The sequence below is a fragment of the Pleurodeles waltl genome, chromosome 2_2 (genome assembly GCF_031143425.1).
Source record: "Pleurodeles waltl isolate 20211129_DDA chromosome 2_2, aPleWal1.hap1.20221129, whole genome shotgun sequence".
In the NCBI taxonomy this organism is placed as follows: domain Eukaryota; kingdom Metazoa; phylum Chordata; class Amphibia; order Caudata; family Salamandridae; genus Pleurodeles; species Pleurodeles waltl.
This window is the reverse complement of record NC_090439.1, coordinates 1,114,841,367-1,114,864,207: the sequence shown is the minus strand read 5'-3', so window position 1 is coordinate 1,114,864,207 and position 22,841 is coordinate 1,114,841,367. Positions and strand designations below refer to the sequence as shown.

General features: G+C 44.4%; 1 protein-coding gene across 1 annotated transcript in view; it reads left to right on the top strand.

Annotated features, from left to right (window-relative positions):
- LOC138282898 (GDP-L-fucose synthase-like) overlaps positions 1-22,841 on the top strand; it is an 83,747-nt gene that overhangs the window by 30,413 nt on the left and 30,493 nt on the right. The window contains exons 4-8 of the mRNA XM_069220909.1: positions 1,760-1,888; positions 3,436-3,509; positions 5,541-5,674; positions 6,305-6,369; positions 15,405-15,471. Of these exons, the coding sequence (XP_069077010.1) occupies positions 1,760-1,888; positions 3,436-3,509; positions 5,541-5,674; positions 6,305-6,369; positions 15,405-15,471 (469 nt within the window). The remainder of the gene's footprint in view (positions 1-1,759; positions 1,889-3,435; positions 3,510-5,540; positions 5,675-6,304; positions 6,370-15,404; positions 15,472-22,841) is intronic.

The window sequence follows — 22,841 nt, the reverse complement described above, 5'->3', positions numbered from 1 at the left end:
CTACTGGCAGTTTTCACTCACCATAAAGTAGAGTAGAGGGTTAATGTGCCAGCTGCAAGGAACAGATCTGTACTTTGCGAATAGCCGAGTGGATTAGTGAAGCCAGCCTTTACCAGCTATTTGAAACAAACAAAAAAATGAATGTATGTGAGAGGGGCTATGGAGAGATGAGGTGTACTTTGCCACGTGGTAGTGAGGGTATCCGAGGAGGAGGTCGGGGTTTTGGAGGGGTGTGGGGGGGCGAGGTGAGTCAAAAGATTGTCGCATTGGGCGCCGCCAGCGCTAAAGCCGGCCCTGGTTGGAGGTCAGTGGAATAAATCTCATATGACTGTGCTGCACACCGTCATCTTGGTAGGAGATGTCCCTTAGGATCTCCCCTGGGCATAGAACCTATGCTTCATTCAACGCATGACCACTGGGATTTAGTTACAGCTTCACAAAGCCACATTCTTCTGCTTGGAATTTGGAGTTTTGTGTTTGTAGCTTTGCGTATTTGCTAAGTGGTCCAGTGTCGTGGCTCGTGTGTGACATCAGCCAGTCCCCACTGTTTATCCGCCTGCACGTTTCACACTGTGACTTTGGTTAAACGCGCTCCAAGTACACTTTTTTAGTTCCAGCATGCATAGAGCTGTTAACTAAAATGCTTTGCCTGCTTGTAGGTGGCCCAAGTGACGTGGGGCTAAGTGGCAGCTGTGGCGTGACACATTTATTGACCACTCAAACCGATTTCAAGCTTGTTCCCAATCCAGCCTGTGCTTTCAGCACAGCTCTTCCGCTTTATATGTACGCTCCGAGGATAACACACCTCTGGTTTACAGCGTGTAACCTGTTTGAAGAACCAGGTATTCAAGTGCATCTTAAGTGCATTGCAAGCTAGGGTCCAGCAGAGAGGAGGGTGCATCCAGAATGTCTGATGAGGAACGGTATTTTCATCTGTAAAAAAACTAAAAAATACTCTAAATTGATCATTTTAATTCTATAAATATGTATACTGTTATGAGTCTGGCTTTAGAGGATATCTTAACCTTCAGTACTTTAAAACCCACAGCTTAGAAGTTAACCATATATTTCTTCCCTACCAAGTCACCCTGCAGAAGCCAGCAGCCCTGGCCACTGTAACAGTAGAGCCTCAAACTGGTCCTTCTGCCTGGAGTAGCTTTAGTTTATCTGTCATGTTCCTAAAGTGAGGCATACATTTGGGGAATCCATCCTGTGGAAGTTTTTAGCACTAGGGGAAGGAATTAGTAGTGCATATTATGGGTCATGCTCACAAACCAGTGTCCTAAAGAGAATTGCTTAAGTTAATCCATCATTGTTTGGTTTGTGATAGGCCTCTCAGGAGAGAGTAAGAGATGCAGTGGAATTAACTGTGTTATCGTGGTTTTGACAAGGAGGTGCTGGAGACGGTGGTAAGCAGTACAGGGTCTTCGAGTACAGCAAAAGCAAGGATCCAGCACAGCCATGTATAATCTAGGCTATAAAGTCAAGAAGTCGAGGTCAAAACAAAAAGATTTGCTTATAAATGAATGTAAAAGTCTGGATTAAACAATTTAATTACAGTGTGGCTGTGAAAGATTTCTGCAGCCTAAACCAGTTCCTAGAACTGTCTGTTAGGGACATGTAGACATCTTGGAAGGGTTGTTTCTTTCCCTCACATTCTAAGATGTAAATATTTTTGTGATTTGCCTGTGTGCAGAAATCTGCAAGTGTAGTTTTAAAATGAAGATGCATTGTGTCTAATGTTCTCTTTCTTTGGTAGAGGAACAACGTTCATATCAATGATAACGTCCTCCACTCGGCGTACGAGCTGAAAGTGCAGAAGGTGGTCTCCTGCCTGTCCACCTGCATCTTCCCAGATAAAACCAGCTACCCCATTGATGAGACCATGGTGAGCGGGTTACTTCTTCTCTTTGGCTTTCACCTTTTTCCTGTAATAGATACCTGTCCACTTGCCCCGTGATGAAGTGGTACTCACCAGGCTTCTTGCCTTCACTTCCTTCTCGTTGCGATTACTTAATGTACTCTAGCCCAGTTGTAATGCACATCATTGTCCCCTCCCTCCCCCTCCCCAAGCCTCCACCGTGTATCTCCATCTTTTGAAGGAGGATCCTTGTGTCATTCCCTTGCTGCATTTCTTTTTGAATTTTAGTATTTCACACTACCCCTCCTCTCCTCTCGCTGCCCCCCTATTAGCCCTCAGCATCTGCATTGATGTGCTCCTGCCAAGGAAGTCCAATGGGGGTAGCAGCATCTGTACTGCATCTGCCAGGAGAAGTTACTTGCAGTCTGTGTTCTGGCCCTGCGTCCCCCAAGACATCCATGTAATCCCCGTCCTGGCACTGCCTCTGCCAGCAGATCCTTGTAATCCCATCCTGGCCCTGCCTCCTGAAGAAGATCCTTGTAATCCCGTCCTGGCACTGCCTCCTGAAGAAGATCCTTGTAATCTCGGTCCTGGCACTGCCTCCTAAAGAAGATCACTGCGCCATCTGCTGGGGAAACTAAAAGCAAAAGTGAATATGTACATCAATGATTCTCACAGAAGCTGCCATCTCAGTTGTCTACATTGTTGAATGTGATTAAAATGAGTCTGCAATATTTAGCCTCCCCATGCCTGTCGCATACCTCCGCCTTCTTGTACCTCCCTATTCCATGGTCTTCAGCCCACCTTCCAGACACCCCTCTTCAAACACTTTTGTGTTTACTGATGTCAGATTGTCACTCACATTCACACAGGTACACACCTTCTCATCTTCCCTTTGTCCTCATACCCAACCCCAATAATCTCCTTAAACTCACGCCTTATTGTACCTCTTTAGAGCACAGATCTGACTGCCTTAATATATGAAGAAATTAGTGAGGCTTCCCTGTAGAGCCTCGCCATGCAGGTGCCCACTGCATCACCCGCAACAACTCCGCTGAGATGCAGTTATAGTGAAATGGCCACTCAGTCAGGGGCCCAGCAGTGAGGGCAGAGCGAGAACAAATCTGCAATAAGTTACAACAAATCTGTGCTCATTATAAATCCAGAATTGTGGGCGGTCGTCCTTGACTTTGCCTTTGCTGTCTTTTCTGCATAGAGAATACCCTTGCAATCCAATATTGTTGCCTGTCCTTCTGTTGAGCGTCCTTGTATATAATGTTGGCGCCTCTTCTCCCATAGGATACTTTGTAATCAAATGTCCCAGAGAAGATCCTTGCAATCCAATGGCACTTCCTCTTCTCCCATAAAAGATCATTGTAATGCACGTCTGCTGCTTCTCTTCCAGTGACTGGTCTTGCTAGGCTCCACCTACTGTGTTGTTTTATATATTTGACTGATTATCTGCACTTTAATCACTTACGCTCCATGTTGAACGCTACTTGCCATGTGGCTTCTAAACTTACTGAGTAATGCTTCTCTTCTCTTCTCTCTTTTTTTTTTTTTTTTTTTAACAGATTCACAGTGGTCCACCACATGAGTCTAACTTCGGATATTCTTACGCCAAGAGAATGATAGATGTGCAGAACAGGTACTGACCTAACACCGCGGACGTGGACTGGGTGCTACAGGACACTCCATATCAATCCAAGTGGGGAGGTGTGGTTCACATTGGCTTGTTAACAATGTAGGGTTCTTTGTGTACATGTTATAATCGAACATACTTAATACTGGTGAGATATTAACTTACTATTAGGAAGCAAGGAGAGCCAACGCCTTATGCTACATACTTGCAGGCTACCCAAAAGGCCTGCATCGCACTTACTAAGCTGCTTGACCATCAAAGGCTGTGTAATATCCTGTCTTCTTGCCTAGCCTGGTGTGGAGTGTGTGACTTAATTAGCGTGAGTGCTGTGTCCCTGTCCCTTTCAGTTTGGTGCTTAAAGTTGAGCTGGTTAACCCGTAGCACTTTGTGATATTCCTACCTTGAAATAGTTCCTGAGTAAATACCTGTACCTGTTCCTGCCTGCTTCCTGGGACTCCTTACTAGTGTGCAACTTCTCAGTGTAACAGGCTGAAAGTTCTGCATTCTTCTTAGTCTGCCTCCCAGAACTCGCATGACCCCCAGACCACCATGCTCTTCACTGGATCCCTGTAAGGAAGAGAATCCCCTTTAAAGCACTAGTTTTAGTCCACAAGGCACTTCATCATACAGGTGCACGCAGCCTTGGGCAAGAATCAGCTTGTACGCCCCCTCTAGAAACCATGCAGTCGGCTTATATCCTTCTGGCTAGGATTCCTAAGAATCCCTGCACTAGAATTTGAAGACAGCCCTTCTCCTATCTTGGGCCATCTGTCTGGAATTAACTCCCTCTGGAGTTACACCCTGCGGATATCTGTTCAAGAAAATGCAAAACAAAATGGGCTTTTTAAGCAAGAATAAACTGTCCGACTACATTCCTTGAGGTGGGCAATAAGCACAGTGCTGGGACACTCCTTTGAGTAGCTGTGCGCTTTAAAAGTTGCATTTTATTCATCCAAAATCCAAACAGTTAAGTATTTTTATGTGGCACCTCCATCTTCCACAGATTTTTTCACTAACCTAGGACAAGGGCGAAGAGCTTAGCCCTCCCACCTTTCAGATGTTGGCCTATTCATGTTCATTTGACGTCCTTCACTACTATCTCAGCAGTTTACAGTGGCACCACCCGAGCCCTGTGGTCATTCTGTTTCCAGACTCTGCATCTCTGTGTATAACATGCACCCCAGGGAAAAAGACTTAATGTGATTGGCTTTCTAACAGGTGATGAGCACTGAGCTCATAAAGAATGTTAAATTCCTGCTAAAAATATTTTTAGGCAGTAAAATGTTTTGTGTAAGGAGAAATGCTGTGCAGCTGCTTTAGGCGTTGATGTAACTTCACATAAACACATTTATTCTGTTTCATTTGCTTCATTTTGAGAAATTTCATAATCTCAACATATCATGTATGTGACGGCCTTAGATTCATAGTGTCTGGATACCCTACTGGGTGATAAGCCGTGCTTTACAAATCCAATGACATAATACAACAGAGTTGTTTGAACCAAAAATACCAATCAGCGTAACACAAACAGGAATCTAACAAACTGCATTTTCCTACTTCCATTTTGTTTTTCATACATAATTAACTATTCTTCCAATTTAATGTGTTTTTTTTTTTTTTGTTTTTGTTTACGTCTTCTAATTACGTCTTCCTTAAGGGGTCTAGCTCTCATGAGCAGGTTAGAATCCCATATTTGACGCTAGGGACCGTCTATCTTGTGAAAAGCACAGGTTAAGTAGCACTGCATCTGTAGTGAATGGGATACATTACTATGTTGTCTTCTGTGAATAACCACCTGTCCTCAATATAATCAATTCCTTGAAGTCTCCCATTTTCTCTTCAGTTTCCATAGATCAGGTTGATGGGTGGAAGCAACAGAACTGAAAGTGCAGTTAGTGCCTTTCTGACACTCACCAACCACTCACGCCCGCAGTTTTTTACCCTGTTTTCTTTCTCTTCCTTTGGCTCAGTCTGTTTGCACCTCCTCCTTTGTCTAATATAGCGGACTTTCTCTTGTTTCCCCGCTCCCTGACTCAGGGCGTACTTTCAACAGCATGGCTGCAAGTTCACCTCTGGGATTCCCACCAATGTCTTCGGGCCGTACGATAACTTCAACATTGAGGACGGACATGTCCTTCCAGGGCTCATCCACAAAGTGTACCAGGCGAAGAGTAAGTATTTAAGTTAATGGATGCACTGAGCAGGTGGTAAATGAGAGCAGGTGCTTCTCTGTGAGGTGGGGGGGGGGGGGAGGGGGGGGGAAATCATGATGCAGGTTTGGGGATGGTCAGGGAGAGAAGGTGTAAAGTGCCCTGGGCGGGGTGGATCAGCATTGCATTATCCCACTTCCACTAGAAAGAGGTTGGACGAGGACAAGTGCAGTGACTGAGCTGCTATTGCAGTGAAAACCTCATTGATTTTTGCCAGCTGGAGTTTCCAGCCAGTAAAATGTAATTACTTGCTTCTGTACACGGGCAATCCGGGAGCGGGAACATCGGACCGGTCCTAATACTGCAGAATGAATTTCAGACACACGTGAGGGCTTGAGTGATCCCGTGCAATTTGTTCGGGAGAAATTTTCTTGGATAATGCATTGCTATTTGTGGATGTTGGGCAATTTAAACCTCTAGAAGACGACATGTTCGTTGCATTAGAAAGTTGCAAAACCACGAGCATGTACAAGTAAAAAGAAAACCATTATTATTTTAGGATAGTCTTAAGAAGTGGTTTTCAGTTTAAACTTTTTCTGGAAACATGTTAACATACAGATAACTAACAGATGTTGTTTTAAATGTCTGCAGAAAATGGCACCGCACTTTCCATTTGGGGTACAGGGAAACCCCGAAGACAGTTCATCTACTCCTTGGTAAGTAGGTGTCTGTGTGTGAGTTGCCATCGCTGTTTTATATCGTTGAAGCAGATCCTCCATCTTCCATTGCACTTGCCACATACTACCAGAGCAGCAAATCTGCAGTCTCTTATCTGCGATCCAGTCTGTATCTGCTTTCTGCATCATATCTGAGTGCGCAACCAACCAATATGACCCCTGAAAACACAAGAGAATGAACCCACAGGAAAAGACCTCTGTGATGCCAAGGACCCTTAAGGCAAAGTGTAAGAGTCATTTACTGGCTGCAACTCTTGTTTTACTTTTGTAGTTACCACTGCTACTATGCATGTACTACAATCAAATGCTTCTAGCGTGCCTCGCTCCAGGTCGTTACAGATGCTGCTTCCAGGCGTGGACTATTCTGTGATAACTAAATGCATTCTGGCTCTTGTAGTCTTGTTCTTCCTTTCAGCTAATCAGACTTACACACCATTGAACAATGAGTTATACGTGAAACGTTCAGGACTGGAGAAAGCATCTGTAATGACCTTGAACTCCGTGGTCAGCCTAAATGTGTTTAGCAGTCGGTAGGCTGATTGTGGAGGTTCAGCTGGAATCCTGTCAGATAGGGTGAATTGGAAGGCCTAGAGTATACCACAGTATCCACCTGTTCTGAGAGAGGTCATTGTGTTTTTTTATTTTATGATGAGCAATGAAATATAATAATGCAACATGGCTACTTGGCATTCTGATATCACTAGTGCACATGCAAACACCTGGCTTAAAGCAAATTTAGTAAGCCTTTGTGAAGAAGTGGGGGAACAGCACCCCTCTTGCCTTTGGATAACTTGATGCTAGCTTTTGTTTGCCTCAGGTTGCAGTTGAGTGGGTACAATCCAGGGATAAGTCTAACAGACTTCTCTTGCGGTACATTGAATCCAGCTGGCAGTGACACTGGCCCCAATGGGCAGGACAGACGGTGCAACTCCGTTGTACTTTGCTTATCTGTCACATCTCCCCAACTCACTTGTATACTGAGCTGACCGATCGGGCATGTGTGTGGGGGGGATGGGGAGTAGGTGATGGGGGAGAGAGAGACCTCTTCATCTTCATACACTGCCATTCAGATCTGAACTGACTGCAGGTACTGCCCCAAGTATATCGATGAAGAGCATTGTTGGGGTGCTTAAAGCCCTCGAGAGAACACACCTTTGTTCAGCATTACTCCAGTCCGATATGTAGCAGCAGAACAACAGCACACATTGCATTCATGCTGCAGAATGGATGTTGCACTGCTCCACCAGCTCCAAGTAACTTGTACACAATAGAGTCATTCGATGCTCAGGGTTGGGGTGCTTCTTCTGCAGATCATGCTACTTGGGTCTGATCCTGCCCATGTGCTGCCTTGGGGATAACGCACCGTCCAAGGTGATTACGGAAACATGAATTGCCTCAATGCTGAGGCCTTTAGTGGACATATTCTGCCATATCCCATTTTGCAAAAAGTCTTATTTCTTTAATGGATTGTAAATGTTCTCAAACGGTTATTACCAGACGAGGAGAAGAAAGAAGTGGAGCTTCTCTGATTTAAAATAGGTTTTAGTTTAATTTTTTTATGAAGGTCAAAAGGTTGTTGGAGCTGCAGAAGAGCTGTGAAGGCTAACCCATAACTGTCTCCAGTCGCTTAAAATGTCTGCTCTTGCATTTTGTTCTAGGGGTTGAGAGGAGATTGAGTTGTTACAGTGGAGAGTTCTGAGGGTGCTGTATTTCTTGGACTTTGTTCCGTACCTATGCTGGTGTGGGCCTTCCAGATTTAAACGTGAGGCAGAGTATTTTGAAAGCGGTTTATCTTTCAGCGGGGCCAGAATATATTTCTAGAGTGCAGGATGATGTTCCATCCCACAGATGAGGCAAACTGCAGCATTTTGTACTTGTACCTAGAATATTGAATGCTCAAGAGCCTTGTAGTTCCAGAGGTTCAAGATGAAGCAGAAGTCACCACTTCTCAGTCCTTCACCAAACAAATTCTTTCAAACTGGTCATCTTTCTTCTCAGTCCAAAGCAGATGCGGAATAGTTACATCAGGTGTTATAATAGAGACCTAAATGTGGTTGTGAATAAAGTTAGAATTTTTGCACGTCAGTCCGCATCATGATCCGTTTCTGTCCTACTAGTGCACCTTATAGCAAAAGTAAATATTTTCTGCCTACCATATTGTGTTGTAGCCAACCTGTTCCAACTCAACTACTTTGGGATCAAGGCTGAACCTCCGCTTTTACAGTTGGAGAGTATCTTCCGTATCCTTTCTGTAGGAAGTTGGCTCTGTGCATACTATTCCTTACTTTGAAATAGTGCATACAGAGTCCAAGGGTTCCCCTTAGAGGTAAGATAGTGGCAAAAAGAGATAATACTAATGCTCTATTTTGTGGTAGTGTGGTCGAGCAGTAGGCTTATCAAAGGAGTAGTGTTAAGCATTTGTTGTACATACAGACAGGCAATAAATGAGGAACACACACTTAGAGACAAATCCAGCCAATAGGTTTTGTTATAGAAAAATATCTTTTCTTAGTTTATTTTAAGAACCACAGGTTCAAATTCTACATGTAATATCTCATTTGAAAGGTATTGCAGGTAAGTACTTTAGGAACTTTGAATCATTACATTAGCATGTATACTTTTCACATAAAACACAATAAGCTGTTTTAAAAGTGGACACAGTGCAATTTTCACAGTTCCTGGGGGAGGTAAGTTTTTGTTAGTTTTGTCAGGTAAGTAAATCACTTACCAGTCTCAGGTTTGGGTCCAAGGTAGCCCACCGTTGGGGGTTCAGAGCAACCCCAAAGTTACCACACCAGCAGCTCAGGGCCGGTCAGGTGCAGAGGTCAAAGAGGTGCCCAAAACGCATAGGCTGCAATGGAGAGAAGGGGGTGCCCCGGTTCCGGTCTACCAGCAGGTAAGTACCCGTGTCTTCGGAGGGCAGACCAGGGGGGTTTTGTAGGGCACCGGGAGGGGCACAAGTCCACACAAAAAGTACACCCTCAGCGGCACTGGGGCGGCCGGGTGCAGTGTAGAAACAAGCGTCGGGTTTTCAATGGAAATCAATGAGAGATCAAGGGATCTCTTCAGCGTTGCAGGCAGGCAAGGGGGGGGGCTCCTCGGGGTAGCCACCTCCTGGGCAAGGGAGAGGGCTTCCTGGGGGTCACTCCTGCACAGGAGTTCCGTTCCTTTAGGTGCTGGGGGCTGCGGGTGCAGGGTCTTTTCCAGCTGTCGGGAAATGGAGTTCAGGCAGTCGCAGTCAGGGGGAACCTCGGGATTCCCTCTGCAGGCGTCCCTGTGGGGGCTCAAGAGGGACAACTTTGGTTACTCACGGACTCGGAGTCGCCGGAGGGTCCTCCCTGAGGTGTTGGTTCTCCACCAGTCGAGTCGGGGTCGCCGGGTGCAGTGTTGCAAGTCTCACGCTTCTTGCGGGGAGTTGCAGGGGTCTTTAAATCTGCTCCTTCGAAACAAAGTTGCAGTCTTTTTGGAGCAGTACCGCTGTCCTCGGGAGTTTCTTGGTCTCTTGGAAGCAGGGCAGTCCTCTGAAGATTCAGAGGTCGCTGGTCCTGGAGAAAGTGTCGCTGGAGCAGGGTTCTTTAGAAAGCAGGAGACAAGCCGGTAGGACTGGGGCCAAAGCAGTTGGTGTCTTCTTTCTTCTTCTGCAGGGGTTTTCAGCTCAGCAGTCTTCTTCTTCGGTAAGTTGCAGGAATCTAAATTCTTAGGTTCAGGGGAGCCCTTAAATACTAAATTTAAGGGCGTGTTTAGGTCTGGGGGGTTAGTAGCCAATGGCTACTAGCCCTGAGGGTGAGTACACCCTCTTTGTGCCTCCTCCCAAGGGGAGGGGGTCACATCCCTAATCCTATTGGGGAATCCTCCATCTGCAAGATGGAGGATTTCTAAAAGTCAGAGTCACCTCAGCTCAGGACACCTTAGGGGCTGTCCTGACTGGCCAGTGACTCCTCCTTGTTTTTCTCATTATTTTCTCCGGCCTTGCCGCCAAAAGTGGGGGCCGGGTCCGGAGGGGGCGGGCAACTCCACTAGCTGGAGTGTCCTGCGGTGCTGGCACAAAGGGGTGAGCCTTTGAGGCTCACCGCCAGGTGTGACAGCTCCTGCCTGGGGGAGGTGTTAGCATCTCCACCCAGTGCAGGCTTTGTTACTGGCCTCAGAGTGACAAAGGCACTCTCCCCATGGGGCCAGCAACATGTCTCTAGTGTGGCAGGCTGCTGGAACCAGTCAGCCTACACAGATAGTTGGTTAAGGTTTCAGGGGGCACCTCTAAGGTGCCCTCTGGGGTGTATTTTACAATAAAATGTACACTGGTATCAGTGTGCATTTATTGTGCTGAGAAGTTTGATACCAAACTTCCCAGTTTTCAGTGTAGCCATTATGGTGCTGTGGAGTTCGTGTAAAACAGACTCCCAGACCATATACTCTTATGGCTACCCTGCACTTACAATGTCTAAGGTATTGCTTAGACACTGTAGGGGCACAGTGCTCATGCACTGGTGCCCTCACCTATGGTATAGTGCACCCTGCCTTAGGGCTGTAAGGCCTGCTAGAGGGGTGACTTATCTATACCTGCATAGGCAGTGAGGGGCTGGCATGGCACCCTGAGGGGAGTGCCATGTCGACTTACTCGTTTTGTTCTCACCAGTACACACAAGCTGGCAAGCAGGGTATCTGTGCTGAGTGAGGGGTCTCCAGGGTGGCATAAGATATGCTGCAGCCCTTCGAGACCTTCCTTGGCATCAGGGCTCTTGGTACCAGGGGTACCACTTACAAGGGACTTATCTGGGTGCCAGGGTTGTGCCAATTGTGGAATCAAAAGCACATTTTAGGTGAAAGAACACTGGTGCTGGGGCCTGGTTAGCAGGGTCCCAGCATACTTCTCAGTCAAGTCAGCATCAGTATCAGGCAAAAAGTGGGGGGTAACTGCAACAGGGAGCCATTTCTTTACACTTTCCCATCAAAGAAATTATGCAGCAAGAGTTTACCTTCACAAATAGCTGCAAAACAGAAGAGCACTTGACCAGACAGAGGCTTTTGTGTAAGACGGACTGTTGAAGCAGCAGCTTTTTGTTGGATTAACGGGGTAGGGAACTGGTGACCAGCACAATCTGTAGCCAGAAGTACATGGTGCAGCACTGAACTGGAGAGTTGCCTAAAAATGTGTGGTGTCCAAAAAAAGCTGTCCATAAAAGTCCTCCAAAAAGTCCTTAAGATTTTATATATTGTCACTAGGACTCTGCCAGTGTTAGTCTATCAAGCAGATATTAAATAGGAGTAGTTCTTGTTCATTTCTAGACAAAATGCGCTTACCAGGCAACTTCATATTTGAATGTGCACCTGAATGTCACATCTCCACCCCCATCAGTCATTTGGACCATTAAACCTGTTTTTTCAATACCATGACGACATCTTAGGGCAAGAAATTAGTTTCAACAAAGTTGTTTTCCATTTCCTTGCAAACCATGCTCCAGCTTTGTTTTCTTCAGCGATATATTCCTACTAAGGAGAAATGCAAGGCTTTGAAGAAATGCTGAGATTGATATTGTAGATAACTGACAGTGTTGACTTTCACCCATTTTCATGCTAAATTCATAATATCACAGACAATCTGCGGCGGCTTCTCAGCTAAGGCGGAGGAGCCTTGCCCCCCTGCTATATGCAGTGGAAGAAAGGGAAAAATAAAATTATAACAACATAACGTTATTATCATTTTATTTTTCCTCTGGAGCACAGTTAGGGCAGGGTGGGGTTGGGCTGGAAGAGGGCTGTGAGCACATAAGTGGGCATGATGCTTTGGCCGGCCATGTTGGGCTTGCCAAACCGCACTTTTCATTTCTCCACCCGGCTGTATTGAACAGCTGGGAGGGTAAAGTGCACAGGGCCTTACTTCCTGTCTGAGTGCCGAAGCAGGATGCTCAGACCAATGAGGACACTGCTGTCATGCTGTTGCCAGCAGCAGCGTGATTGGAGGGGAGTCTTGAAGCCTGTGTGCTTCCTTCTGGGAGTTTGAGGAGGAAGGAGAGAAGGAACAGTCTCTTCCAACATAAAGTAACATATTTTTTTTAAATACTCTGTCACCCCCGTTGACAAGTGGCTACCACTGCAGACAATGGACGCAGAGATGAGGTGGTATTTTGAAAACTGGATTGTTTTATAGTTCATAAGCTTCATCTTCAGTTCTTGACACCTTCTCTTCACTGATAAATACATCACTCTCCTTCAGTCATCTGAGATTGACATCTGTCAGTTGTCTCTGAATTGTCAAACTATCATGAGATTGCTGTTATTTGTAAGAGAGGACTTGCCCTATTTTGTCTGGTTCACACATGCATTGTTCATATAATATCAGTGTTTGATGGCATGTGTGGCTGTAGATACACATGCCCTGCATACTTCTGAGAACTAGTATTTGGTTTGGAAAGTTGCAACTTGTTTGTCTTCAAAAAGTCTTTCGAGTCATGAGGTGTAGTGTAGTGATACCTCCTTTTGCTGGTAATGCGCATGGGCAACAATTCCATTGTTAGATTGTTTTCTTCTGCTGTAGGTCCAGTTGCGTTTCGCTGAGCTCAGGGTCGGGACCATCTTGTTGGGCTTTTTCCATTCGCTGTCCACCCCTTGTCATAGGTCTTGTTATTGAACGCGCACCTCTGTCCTTTGCGCTTCGAAACCAGGAAAACATCACCCGTTGGATCAACATGCTCCAACAGAGGCCCACTGCGCCATGCCCTTCGAGCTGCCATTTTTTAAAATTCGTCGGACTCCCTTCCGTTTCTGTCCTATGTCCTACACAAAGTTCCTGCGGACCAGCCAGCCCCAAGTCTGCAATCTGTCTTCCGACCAGAGAAAGGAGGACTTTGAGGCTTACCAGTCCTTTCACTCCAAGAAAACTCTATGGGACCGAAGAGCATGCAGAAGAAAAATGCAGCGTCAAGAGATCGAGGAAACACCCGACATCTACGAACAACTGGATGTCAAGTCGGCGAGGAGGAAGAAGAACTGCTAGAGGACTCTGCATCTGAGGAGGAAGCTTTTTCGATCGACGACTCTGAGTCCGATGTAGACACAGTCCTCGAGATGAGAGATTGAGAGCTCTCCCTCTGGAGCAACGTGCTGTGATTAGATTCCCCCGATCTACCACCACCTCCCTCCAAAACAAAGGCTACCAGGCCACCACTGATGTCAGGCCATGGTCGGCTTCAAAAGACAGATTTGGATGACCTACCCTTGGGCTTGGCACTGAAACACAAGCCTAAGCTGACTGTATCAGCGCCAAGCTGACCATCTCCAGCTTCGGCACTGACAGCCTCAGGCTCACAATGGGCACTGACCACCTCAGCGGCTAAAAGACCCCAGCACATCAAATACCTCAGATTTGTGATAGCAGGCAACCACTGCCAGTTCAAACTTCTCCCATTCAGGGCATTTACTGCACAACGGGTGGTCACAAAATGTCTTGCGGTGGTAGCAGCACATTTATGCAGACAAAACACTCACGTCTTCCGTATCTAGACAACTGGCTCATCAAACCCAGCACTCTCGCACTTTGTCTAGATCACGTCATAACTACCATAGACTTGCTGCATCAACTAGACTTCACTATCAATTTCCAAAAATCTCATCTTCAGCCTCTTTAGATCCGGCCCTACCTCGGAGCTGTTCTAAACACACAGCTGGGTTTCGTTTATCCCAGTGCAACAGGAATACAGAACTCTCAAACACAAATAATGTGTTTTTGTCCCGATCAGCAAGTCACAGTCAGATCTTTCATGAGACTACTAGGTATGATGGGGGTCCTATATCACCATAGTGCCAGGGTCCCGTCTCCACATGCATCCATTGCAGGAATGTCCAGCATGTCAATTGTCTCAGTCCCAGGGTCATCTGGAGGATCTAGTGTTGGTAAACAGCTGCACCCTTCGCTCTCTGCAGTGGTGGAACAAGAACAACCTGTTGAAGGGGAGGCCTTTCCTAGACCCTGTACCTCGGGCCATACTGACAACAGGTGCTTCACAGACAGGATGAGGTGCTCACCTTAAGGATCTCACAGTAAAAGTTCTCTCGGATTCCAAGTACCATAGTATACACATCACTTATCTAAAACTTCTTGCTGTTTAGCTAGCGCTGAAAGCGTTTACATCTCACCTGATCAACAAAGTTGTCCTCATCCGTACAGGGAACATGACAACCATGTATTATGTGCAGAAAATGGGAGTGGGACACATTCTCTGCAGCTCTCTCTCCTATCACAGAAGATCAGGCGTTGGGCCATTTGCCACACTGTCCATCTACAAACGGAACATCTTACAGGGGCAAACAACAATTTTGCCGAGCTCTTCAGCAGGATGCAGCAGCAAGTCCACGAGTGGGAACTCCACCCACAAGTCCTGTTCCCCTACTTTTAAAAGTGGGGGTTCCGGGACATAGACCTATTTGTAACAAACGAAAACACAAAATGCCCAAACTTCGCTTCTAGGTTTCTACAACCTCAATCCAAAGACCCTATGGATGAACAGGTCAGGGATATTTGCCTACATTTTTCCACCTCTCCCTCTCCTTCCGTTTCTGGTTCGAAAGCTAAGGCAAACATCTCTCACATTGATTCTGGTAGCTCCCACATAAGCTATCTCTGCATTTGTTTGTGGCATGTAGTGCTGTAGATTCGCATGTGGCTGTTGCATTATTAGTACATTCATTTGCATGGACTTCTTTATCTTTTCTCTTGCACTACACTCCATTCTCACCCACCGGCGAGAAAACAATCTAACAGTGGAGTCGATGCCTATACGCATTACCAGCAAAAGGAGGAGTCCCTACACTTCGTGACTCGAAAGACTTTTCGTAGACAAACAACTTGCAACCTTCTGGACCCAACAGTAGATAGCAGACGTATGCAGAGAATGTGAATCTACAGCACTGCATGCCACAAACCGATGCTTACTGGGTAAGTAACATTTTCCTTATGGTGCCGAAGACCTATAGAAAATAAATGTCAATAAAGTGTTATATTTTTTTTCATATCTCTGTAGGATCTTGCAAAGCTCTTTATCTGGGTGCTTCGGGAGTACGATGAAATAGACCCCATTATCCTTTCAGGTGAGAAATAACAAGTGTACACAATCACTAAAAGTTGTAACAAGAAATCCAGTTTTTTTTTAAAATGTTTCTGACAACTTTTCAGAGGGCAGCATCAAAGCAATTAATTGTTAAAGTGGGTTGAAATAGGCATTGACACATCACCATCAAGAAGAAAAGTGGATGAACAGATGAAAAAGCAGTCATCTGTTTGTGGGCAAAATAAGAGTAGGAGTCTTACTGAATGATCAGAACAGCTGAAAACTTGGTTAACTTAACTCCTTTGTTCAACTGTCCAACAGGGTAGCTATCTCATTATAGTGTATATGTTCCACACTTCTCACTGTCTAATATCGATGTATGGACTGCTGATGTCTATTAAAGATCAAGCTGTGCTGGCTCACATGTTCGTTTATGTTGTTTCAGTTCTCTCTGTATTTGAGAGTGCCTGTCTCTCTTTCTCTCTCAATTCAAAGACGTGTGCTCAGTACGAGACTCTATTTCAGCTGTGCAACTAACATTATCTACAGAAACTTGTGGGTTGAGGTTATTCAGACCCACCTGCCGTATTGCCTGTGAATCTTTGTTGCTGAGACGGAAATTCCCTGACAATTTAAGTTGTTTGTTGGCCTATTTTCACCACCTTGTACTTTGACTATGATGTGATATTGATACAGTTTATAGTAATTTCTCCAGTTCTGGTTGTTCATTAGCTCCATCCGCCAAGGTGATATTATACGAGAATACTACTGCTTGTGTGGAGTTTTTGTGATAATGACTATCCCAAGGTTCTTGGCATGTGACATAGGGGTAAGTCTCAGTCCTAGCTCTGTTAACCACCAGGTGGGGTCCCATGGTGAAGTGCTGTTCCTGAAGATCACGATTTTGGTCTTGTTGGTGTTCAGCTTCAGACAGCTGGTCTTCATTCAGTGGGCAATGCCAGTCGTCCACGCATTGAGCATGACCCGGGTACTGAGTGTCTTGTTCACGAGGGAGATGGTGTTGAGTGTTGTCGGCCTAGGAAAGGATGTTGATGTTGTGGGGGCAGATGATGCTGGCTGTAGGGATCATGTATGTGTTGAACAGGGTTGGACTCTGGGAAGAGCCTTGCGGAATTCCACAGATGAGGTCGTGGGTGTCCAAGGTGTACAGTGCCATGCTGACTGAGTCCTTCCAGTTTTGGAGGAGCTGATCCATCTGACTGCGTGTCCTTGGATTCCAATGTTGTGTAGGCATTGGATGAGGAGAAAAATATGTCAAATGCTGTGAAGAGGTCCTTGAGGATGAGGGCCTCTGTGTCGCCTCTGTCCAGAGCAATGTGGATGTCATCCGTGGCTGCGATGAAGGCAATTTCCTTGCTGTGGTTGGGTCTGAAACCAGACTACGTGGAGTCAAGCAGTTGGTAGCCATTGATGTATTCATTGAGGTGTCTGTTGAAGATTTTCTATAGGACCTTGGCCAGGGTAGTGGCAAGAATAAGTTCATTAATGCAGAGTTTGAAGTTGATACAATTAGAATATCAGCCAGGATCTTGATCCAGATAGGAATGCATAGTTTCAAAATAGGGTTACTTTAGTTGCTGCAGGCATTCACCGGATGCTCTGAGTATGTTAATCATCAAAGGTAGGCAGCCCTCTTGGGCTGTTACGTAAGTCTTCAGATATGGTTCCAGGTATGCACGCTTGTGTTAGCTTCAAGGTGTGAAGGAAAACATCAACAATGGTGGCTTTATGGTCATTTTCTCTGTAGCGCAAATCACTCTGTGTGAAATAGTTTCATCATGTGATCAGAAAAGGACAGAAGTTGCCTCACTTGTTCATATCTGTGCCTAACTGTTGTTCATTCAGATAATGTTCCCTGGACTGGACTGAACATGGTCCCAGGCAATGAAGGTTAGACACGCTGTATAGTACCCAAGGTAGGTCAGCAGAGTGAGAAGAGCTAGAGGACGCCTTCCCCCTTTAACATTGGTGAAACCTTGGTAGAATGATTTTGTGCAACAGTGAGATGGTGGAACGGCAAGGGCGAATGGTGGTTAGTCCACTCACAAGGCTTGTGAGTCAGTGGTGCAACAGCTTTTTATCCAGGTGCAGTGAAATTCTTCAGGTCTAGGAAAAAATCTCAGAACCTTTGGAGGAAGCCCAGTGGAAGTTGACTCCTTGTTCCCTCTCTTTTCTCCCTTTGTTTCGGAAGGGGAGCTTTAAACTTTGGTGAATTAGTGGGGACCCGTTTGCTTTGTGTGACTCATGGATGTCACTCATTGGGAGCACTTCCTTGGGATGTGCTCTGAGGGTATTAAGCTGCACATTGGGACACTGGGGCTACCTTGCTTGCTGGTGAAAGCTACTACAAGAGCTGACCTGTTAGAGACGCTCACCCAAGGGCAGCTGTGTACTTGAAGTGCCTGTTGGTGCTGTCCATCCCACCTTTTTGCAGACTGCCTAATCAAGGCGGACTTACTCAGCAACAGTCTTGTTCAACATCAGAATCCCAAGGCCCTCAATTTAGCAATTTGGCTAAAACTGTAATTGGAGTATCTCCATCTCCTAAGGAATGTATGTCTGTTTTTGAAGTTACGCTCCACCCAGCTGCTACTGCATGTTGCGCAGCAAAGTGGAAGCACTTTTAGCACTATTGCACTTCTCTACTTATTAGAGACAGTATAGGCAGCTATCTAAAATGTGTTGCAAAAGCTTTCATCAAACTGTTACAGTGGATTATTTCTTTGTGAATTACTTTTGCAACATTATGTAAGCTAAACATAGTCCTTACAGAAGGAATAGGATTACAGCTTGAACACAGTTGTGCTCATTGCAACAGTTCATGTGGTATTCTTAGCAGTCGTAACTTTTCTTGAACTTGGCCTTCTCTGCAGAGTCATCCTCAGACTTTTTGCCTTTACCCTCCTGTTTTCTGAACCTGTTTTTGTTAGTGTTTAGGACGCTCTTCACTTTACCACTGCTAACCAGTGCTTGTGTTCTCTCTTTTGAACATGGTGAAATTGGCTTACACAGAATTGACACATTTAATTTACTTGAAAGTCCCTAGTAAAGTGGTACTGCATGGACCCAGGGCCTGTAAATTAAATGCTACTAGTGGGCCTGCAAATTAAATGCTACTAGTGGGCCTGCAGCACTAAATGTGACACCTACATAAGTAGCTTTGTATACATGTCTCAGCCCTGCCATTGCAGCCTGTGTGCAGTTTTAAACGATTTTTCAACCTGGCAAAATTTACCTTTTGCCAGGTATAATCCTTCCTTTTTTTTTTTTATACATATGACACTTGTAGGGTAGGGGCACTAAACAGCCTGTAGGGCAGGGTGCGTTGTATTTGAAAAGATGATCATGGTTTTTTAACGTTTTCCATGTCCTACTACAGAAAAACTTTCAAATGTATTTTACACTACTCTCCCATAACCTATTTTTGGGTTACCCTATTACAGTTAATAATTGATAACTCTTGATTGGGAGAGGGTGGGAAAGGCATGTCTGGTGTTTGAGGAGTTGTAATTTAAGACTCTTTTTAATGGCAAAATCAGATTTAAGGTCACATTTCTGAAGATGCCACTTTAAAAAAGTTTAGTATTTTGTTGTCCTAACCATTTGGTGCCTGCAAGCCTGTTCCTGGGTAACATGGCTGTGTAGTCTAGTGACAGTAGGCAATGGAACTGGCTGGCTAGCGACAAACAACCTAGCCCAACCTGCTCGGCTGAGACACTTTCTATTAGGAAACTAAGGGGGTTATTCTAACTTTGGAGGAGGTGTTAATCCGTCCCAAAAGTGACGGAAAAGTGACGGATTTACCACCAGCCGTATTACGAGTCCATTATATCCTATGGAACTCGTAATAGGGCTGGTGGTATATCCGTCACTTTACCGTCACTTTTGGGACGGATTAACACTCCTCCAAAGTTAGAATAACCCCCTAAGTATCTTCAAGCACCTTATAGCCTTGCTGGAAAACGACTCTAAGCTGCTACACACATTACTTTGATGCCCTGGGTAGGCGTTATAGCAGCCAATCTCCTTAACTCTGTTGTGAGAGACGAATGACCGGAAGATGACTGTAAGCACTTTAACTCTGACAAAGCACTTTAAGGTACTGCTTGTATTTACTTACCTCTGCTGCATTTCTTGTTTTCCCCAGGTCCATCAGATTTTAAATTCCGCACTTTAATACTTGTTTTAATGAGGCAGTTAACCATTGTATTTTTATCTTCTAATGCACTTTGGATCCTACTGATTTTATGCCTGTGTTTTACTACTTGGATTATTGCAACATTTTATATTGTACAGATTTTAATTAATCATAAAATAAAGCTATTCTAGTTTAAAAAAAAAAACATTAGATTATGTGCAGATGGCCTTTGTGTATTCCTTACAGTTTCACAATAGAGGGTCTGGATGTTGGCAGGATGGGCACACTCACAAAGGATCTCCCACTAGCCTATTGTGTACCCAGACAGACTGGGACCAGGGCAGGGAAGCAGGAAATTCTAGGCATCTCAGGCCTCAAAATCTACTCACCCACTCGCTATGGCAAGACTTTGTTTTTTATCAGTTTGAGCTATTTTTGGGTCCTAATCATCCCTTCTAGCAAGTTGACAAAGAACAGATGTGCTGTTCAGTCAGAAAGTGAAGGAGCAATACAGACGCTTTAAAATCTTGTTATCTTGTCACATTTGCTGTGTATTCAGAGACAGAGGTCAAAAGTAAGTTTGTCTTCTTACAACTACTTTCCCTTCTGACTGCACAGTTCCAGGATTTTGTAATGTGAACTGTCTAACCTGCTGCACAAAGAGTGTGAAATGAAAGGCTGCAGGGTGTCAGATGTTTCCTAACACTCTGCATTTAAATAAGTAAGTCAAATGTACAAACATTTCAGAATATATTTCAGTAGTTGTGAAAGCCCATTTTTTTCTACTTCTGTGTGATAAAATTATTTAATAGGATGAAAACAAATCGGAACACTTTACTTGGTGATGTGCTAATGATAAATATGTTTTCCAAATCCCAATTTTCACAGATTACTGTTAAAGCACTGCATAGTTTTATCAGTAAAGCTGCAAATTAGTGGGAAGGATTTTGGACATTTCTTGGAAATTTACTGTCTGTAAATGGCACTGCGCTACCACATTACGCTGGGTAATATATTTATTAAAAGTGAGTGTTTAAACATAAACTGAGAAACACTCCTGCCCTGATGGCAGTGCTAAGTAAGAGGCAAGTCATGGAACATATGTACGCTATATGTGGGCTAGATTTTTACTCTACATGGAGCAAACAGTTTTATTTGTACAGCAGAAATGCTGAACTCACATTTGAAGGTGCAGTCACTTGAACCCACCAGAGTTGACTCAAAGAGCTCCAACACTCTTGAACCATGCACCTGGACGCCACTTACTGTTACCTTTCCCCCCCCCCCCCCCCTCCCCCCTCCGTGGTGCCTCCCCAGTCCTGGACCCTTGGAACTGGGAATAAAGGTGCTCTGCCAGCCCAGCTCTGGCCCCAACACAACCAGTGCAGCATGACGAAACTCAACACTGACCTCACGTTGCTCTGCCGAACTGCTGCTGCACAACTCCCAGCATCCATGACATGAGGTACAATTGTCAGCGGGTCCAGCCTGGTCCCTGTATTGTTCAGGAAACTGCCAAGTGTTTGCCAATCTAAAAAAAAATTGACTAAAGGCAAAAATTTTTTTGGCCACAAAAAGCACCCACATTACCATAGTACTCCTCCATGTGAAAGGGCAGCATGCTGTAACTCATTGTGAAGTCAGCCAGTGGCTAATAAGCTAACGTGTTGCCCCTTGATGCATGCTTGAGTGAGTTGGAGAAAAGTGTTAGTGGCACAAGCCCTGTAAACTGATGAGGTGTGGCCAAAAACTCCTTTAAGTGACTGTCATAGACTTCATTTTAGAAAATCTGAAAGGTTTTCGCTAACATTGACCTAAAAAAGAAACCAATTGTTTTTTTCCATTGGCTGACAGCTTCTTGAATCTAAGGAAGGAAAAACCAAGAAAGAAGGAAGGAATTGAAAGAAGGAAGGAAAGACAAAAGGAAGGAGAAAAGAAGAAGGAAGTAAAGAAAGAAAGAAAAGGAAGGAAGAAGGATGGACACAAAGAAGGGAAGGAAAGAAAGCTAGAAATTAAAGGAAGCAAGAAAGAAGGAAAAAAGTAAAGGAGGCAATGAAAGAAAAATAGGAAAAGAGAAGGAAAGCGAGGAACAAAAAGAAAGGCAGTAAAGAATAAAAAAATGGAAGGAAGCAAGAAAAAAAAGACCATGAAATAAGGAAGGACAAAGAAAGGAACTAAGGAAGGAAACATGGAAAAAAATCGGGAGGTAAAAAGAAGGAAAAAAGGAAGGAAAGATGGCAAAAAAAGAGAGGGTTGGACGAAAAAGGCTAGAAAGAAAGCAAGGAAAGGGAAAAGAAAAAAGGAAAGAAAAGAAACATAAAAAAAACGAAAATGAAAAGAAGGCAACAGAGAAAGAAAGATCGATAGAAAGGAACAAATAAATAAATATTTTTAAAAATAAAATAAAGGCTGATTTTCTTTCTGGTCAAAGTTAATTAAAGAACAGTTAGTGAAATTTAGTCCAGAATAAATGTTTTCTGAAGAATAGTCCACTTATGAATTCACATATAACATTGAAGCTTAATATTTGTGCACTGCGTGCATAGTAAAAAGAGGATAACTCTGTACTAAACAGTTAAAAATGTATGCAATCTGTTGTGCTGTGAAATACTAGTAGTCTGATAAACAAAGGACACTTCTAAAGGAATTTACAGCAGCATTGGCAGGAGACAGGAAATTATAAAATGTGGAACGTGGCCTGTGCTGACATCCAGTAGAAAGGTCCCACCTTCACTTCTGGCTCTTAACACAAAGGCAACAGAAAAGTAATTGTAAATTAAAAACAACAAAAACACTGGCACCGAAGGGAGTTACCTTGTGTGTGGATGTGCTGGCTGTGAAAGAGCAAAATGCAGTCACTCAAAGTAAGGTTAAGCAGCGGCTGAAATAGGCTGACTCTTCGCAGTGTGCTGTAGTGGGCGAATGCAAAATATGAAGAACACAACAGCAAACCAATGAATAAAAAGTGGCTGAAAGCCCCTTTTAAGTAAGTACGTTATACATATAATTTTAGTAAAATCAAGAACTCTTGGCTAACGTCTGACCTAAAAATCATAATTTTCACAAGTCGATTTAGGAAATGGCCACAGAATGAATCTGTGTACCATTGTAATATTTATCAAAATTCAAATTCAGTGGTGAGCGTAGATTTTGTTACATATACTCCCGGGGTGATATTTTTAAAAATGTATTTTCTGTTCCTTAAAGCCTAGACAGTAATTCACCCCTGGCAGGGTCTCCACCCAAGTTCT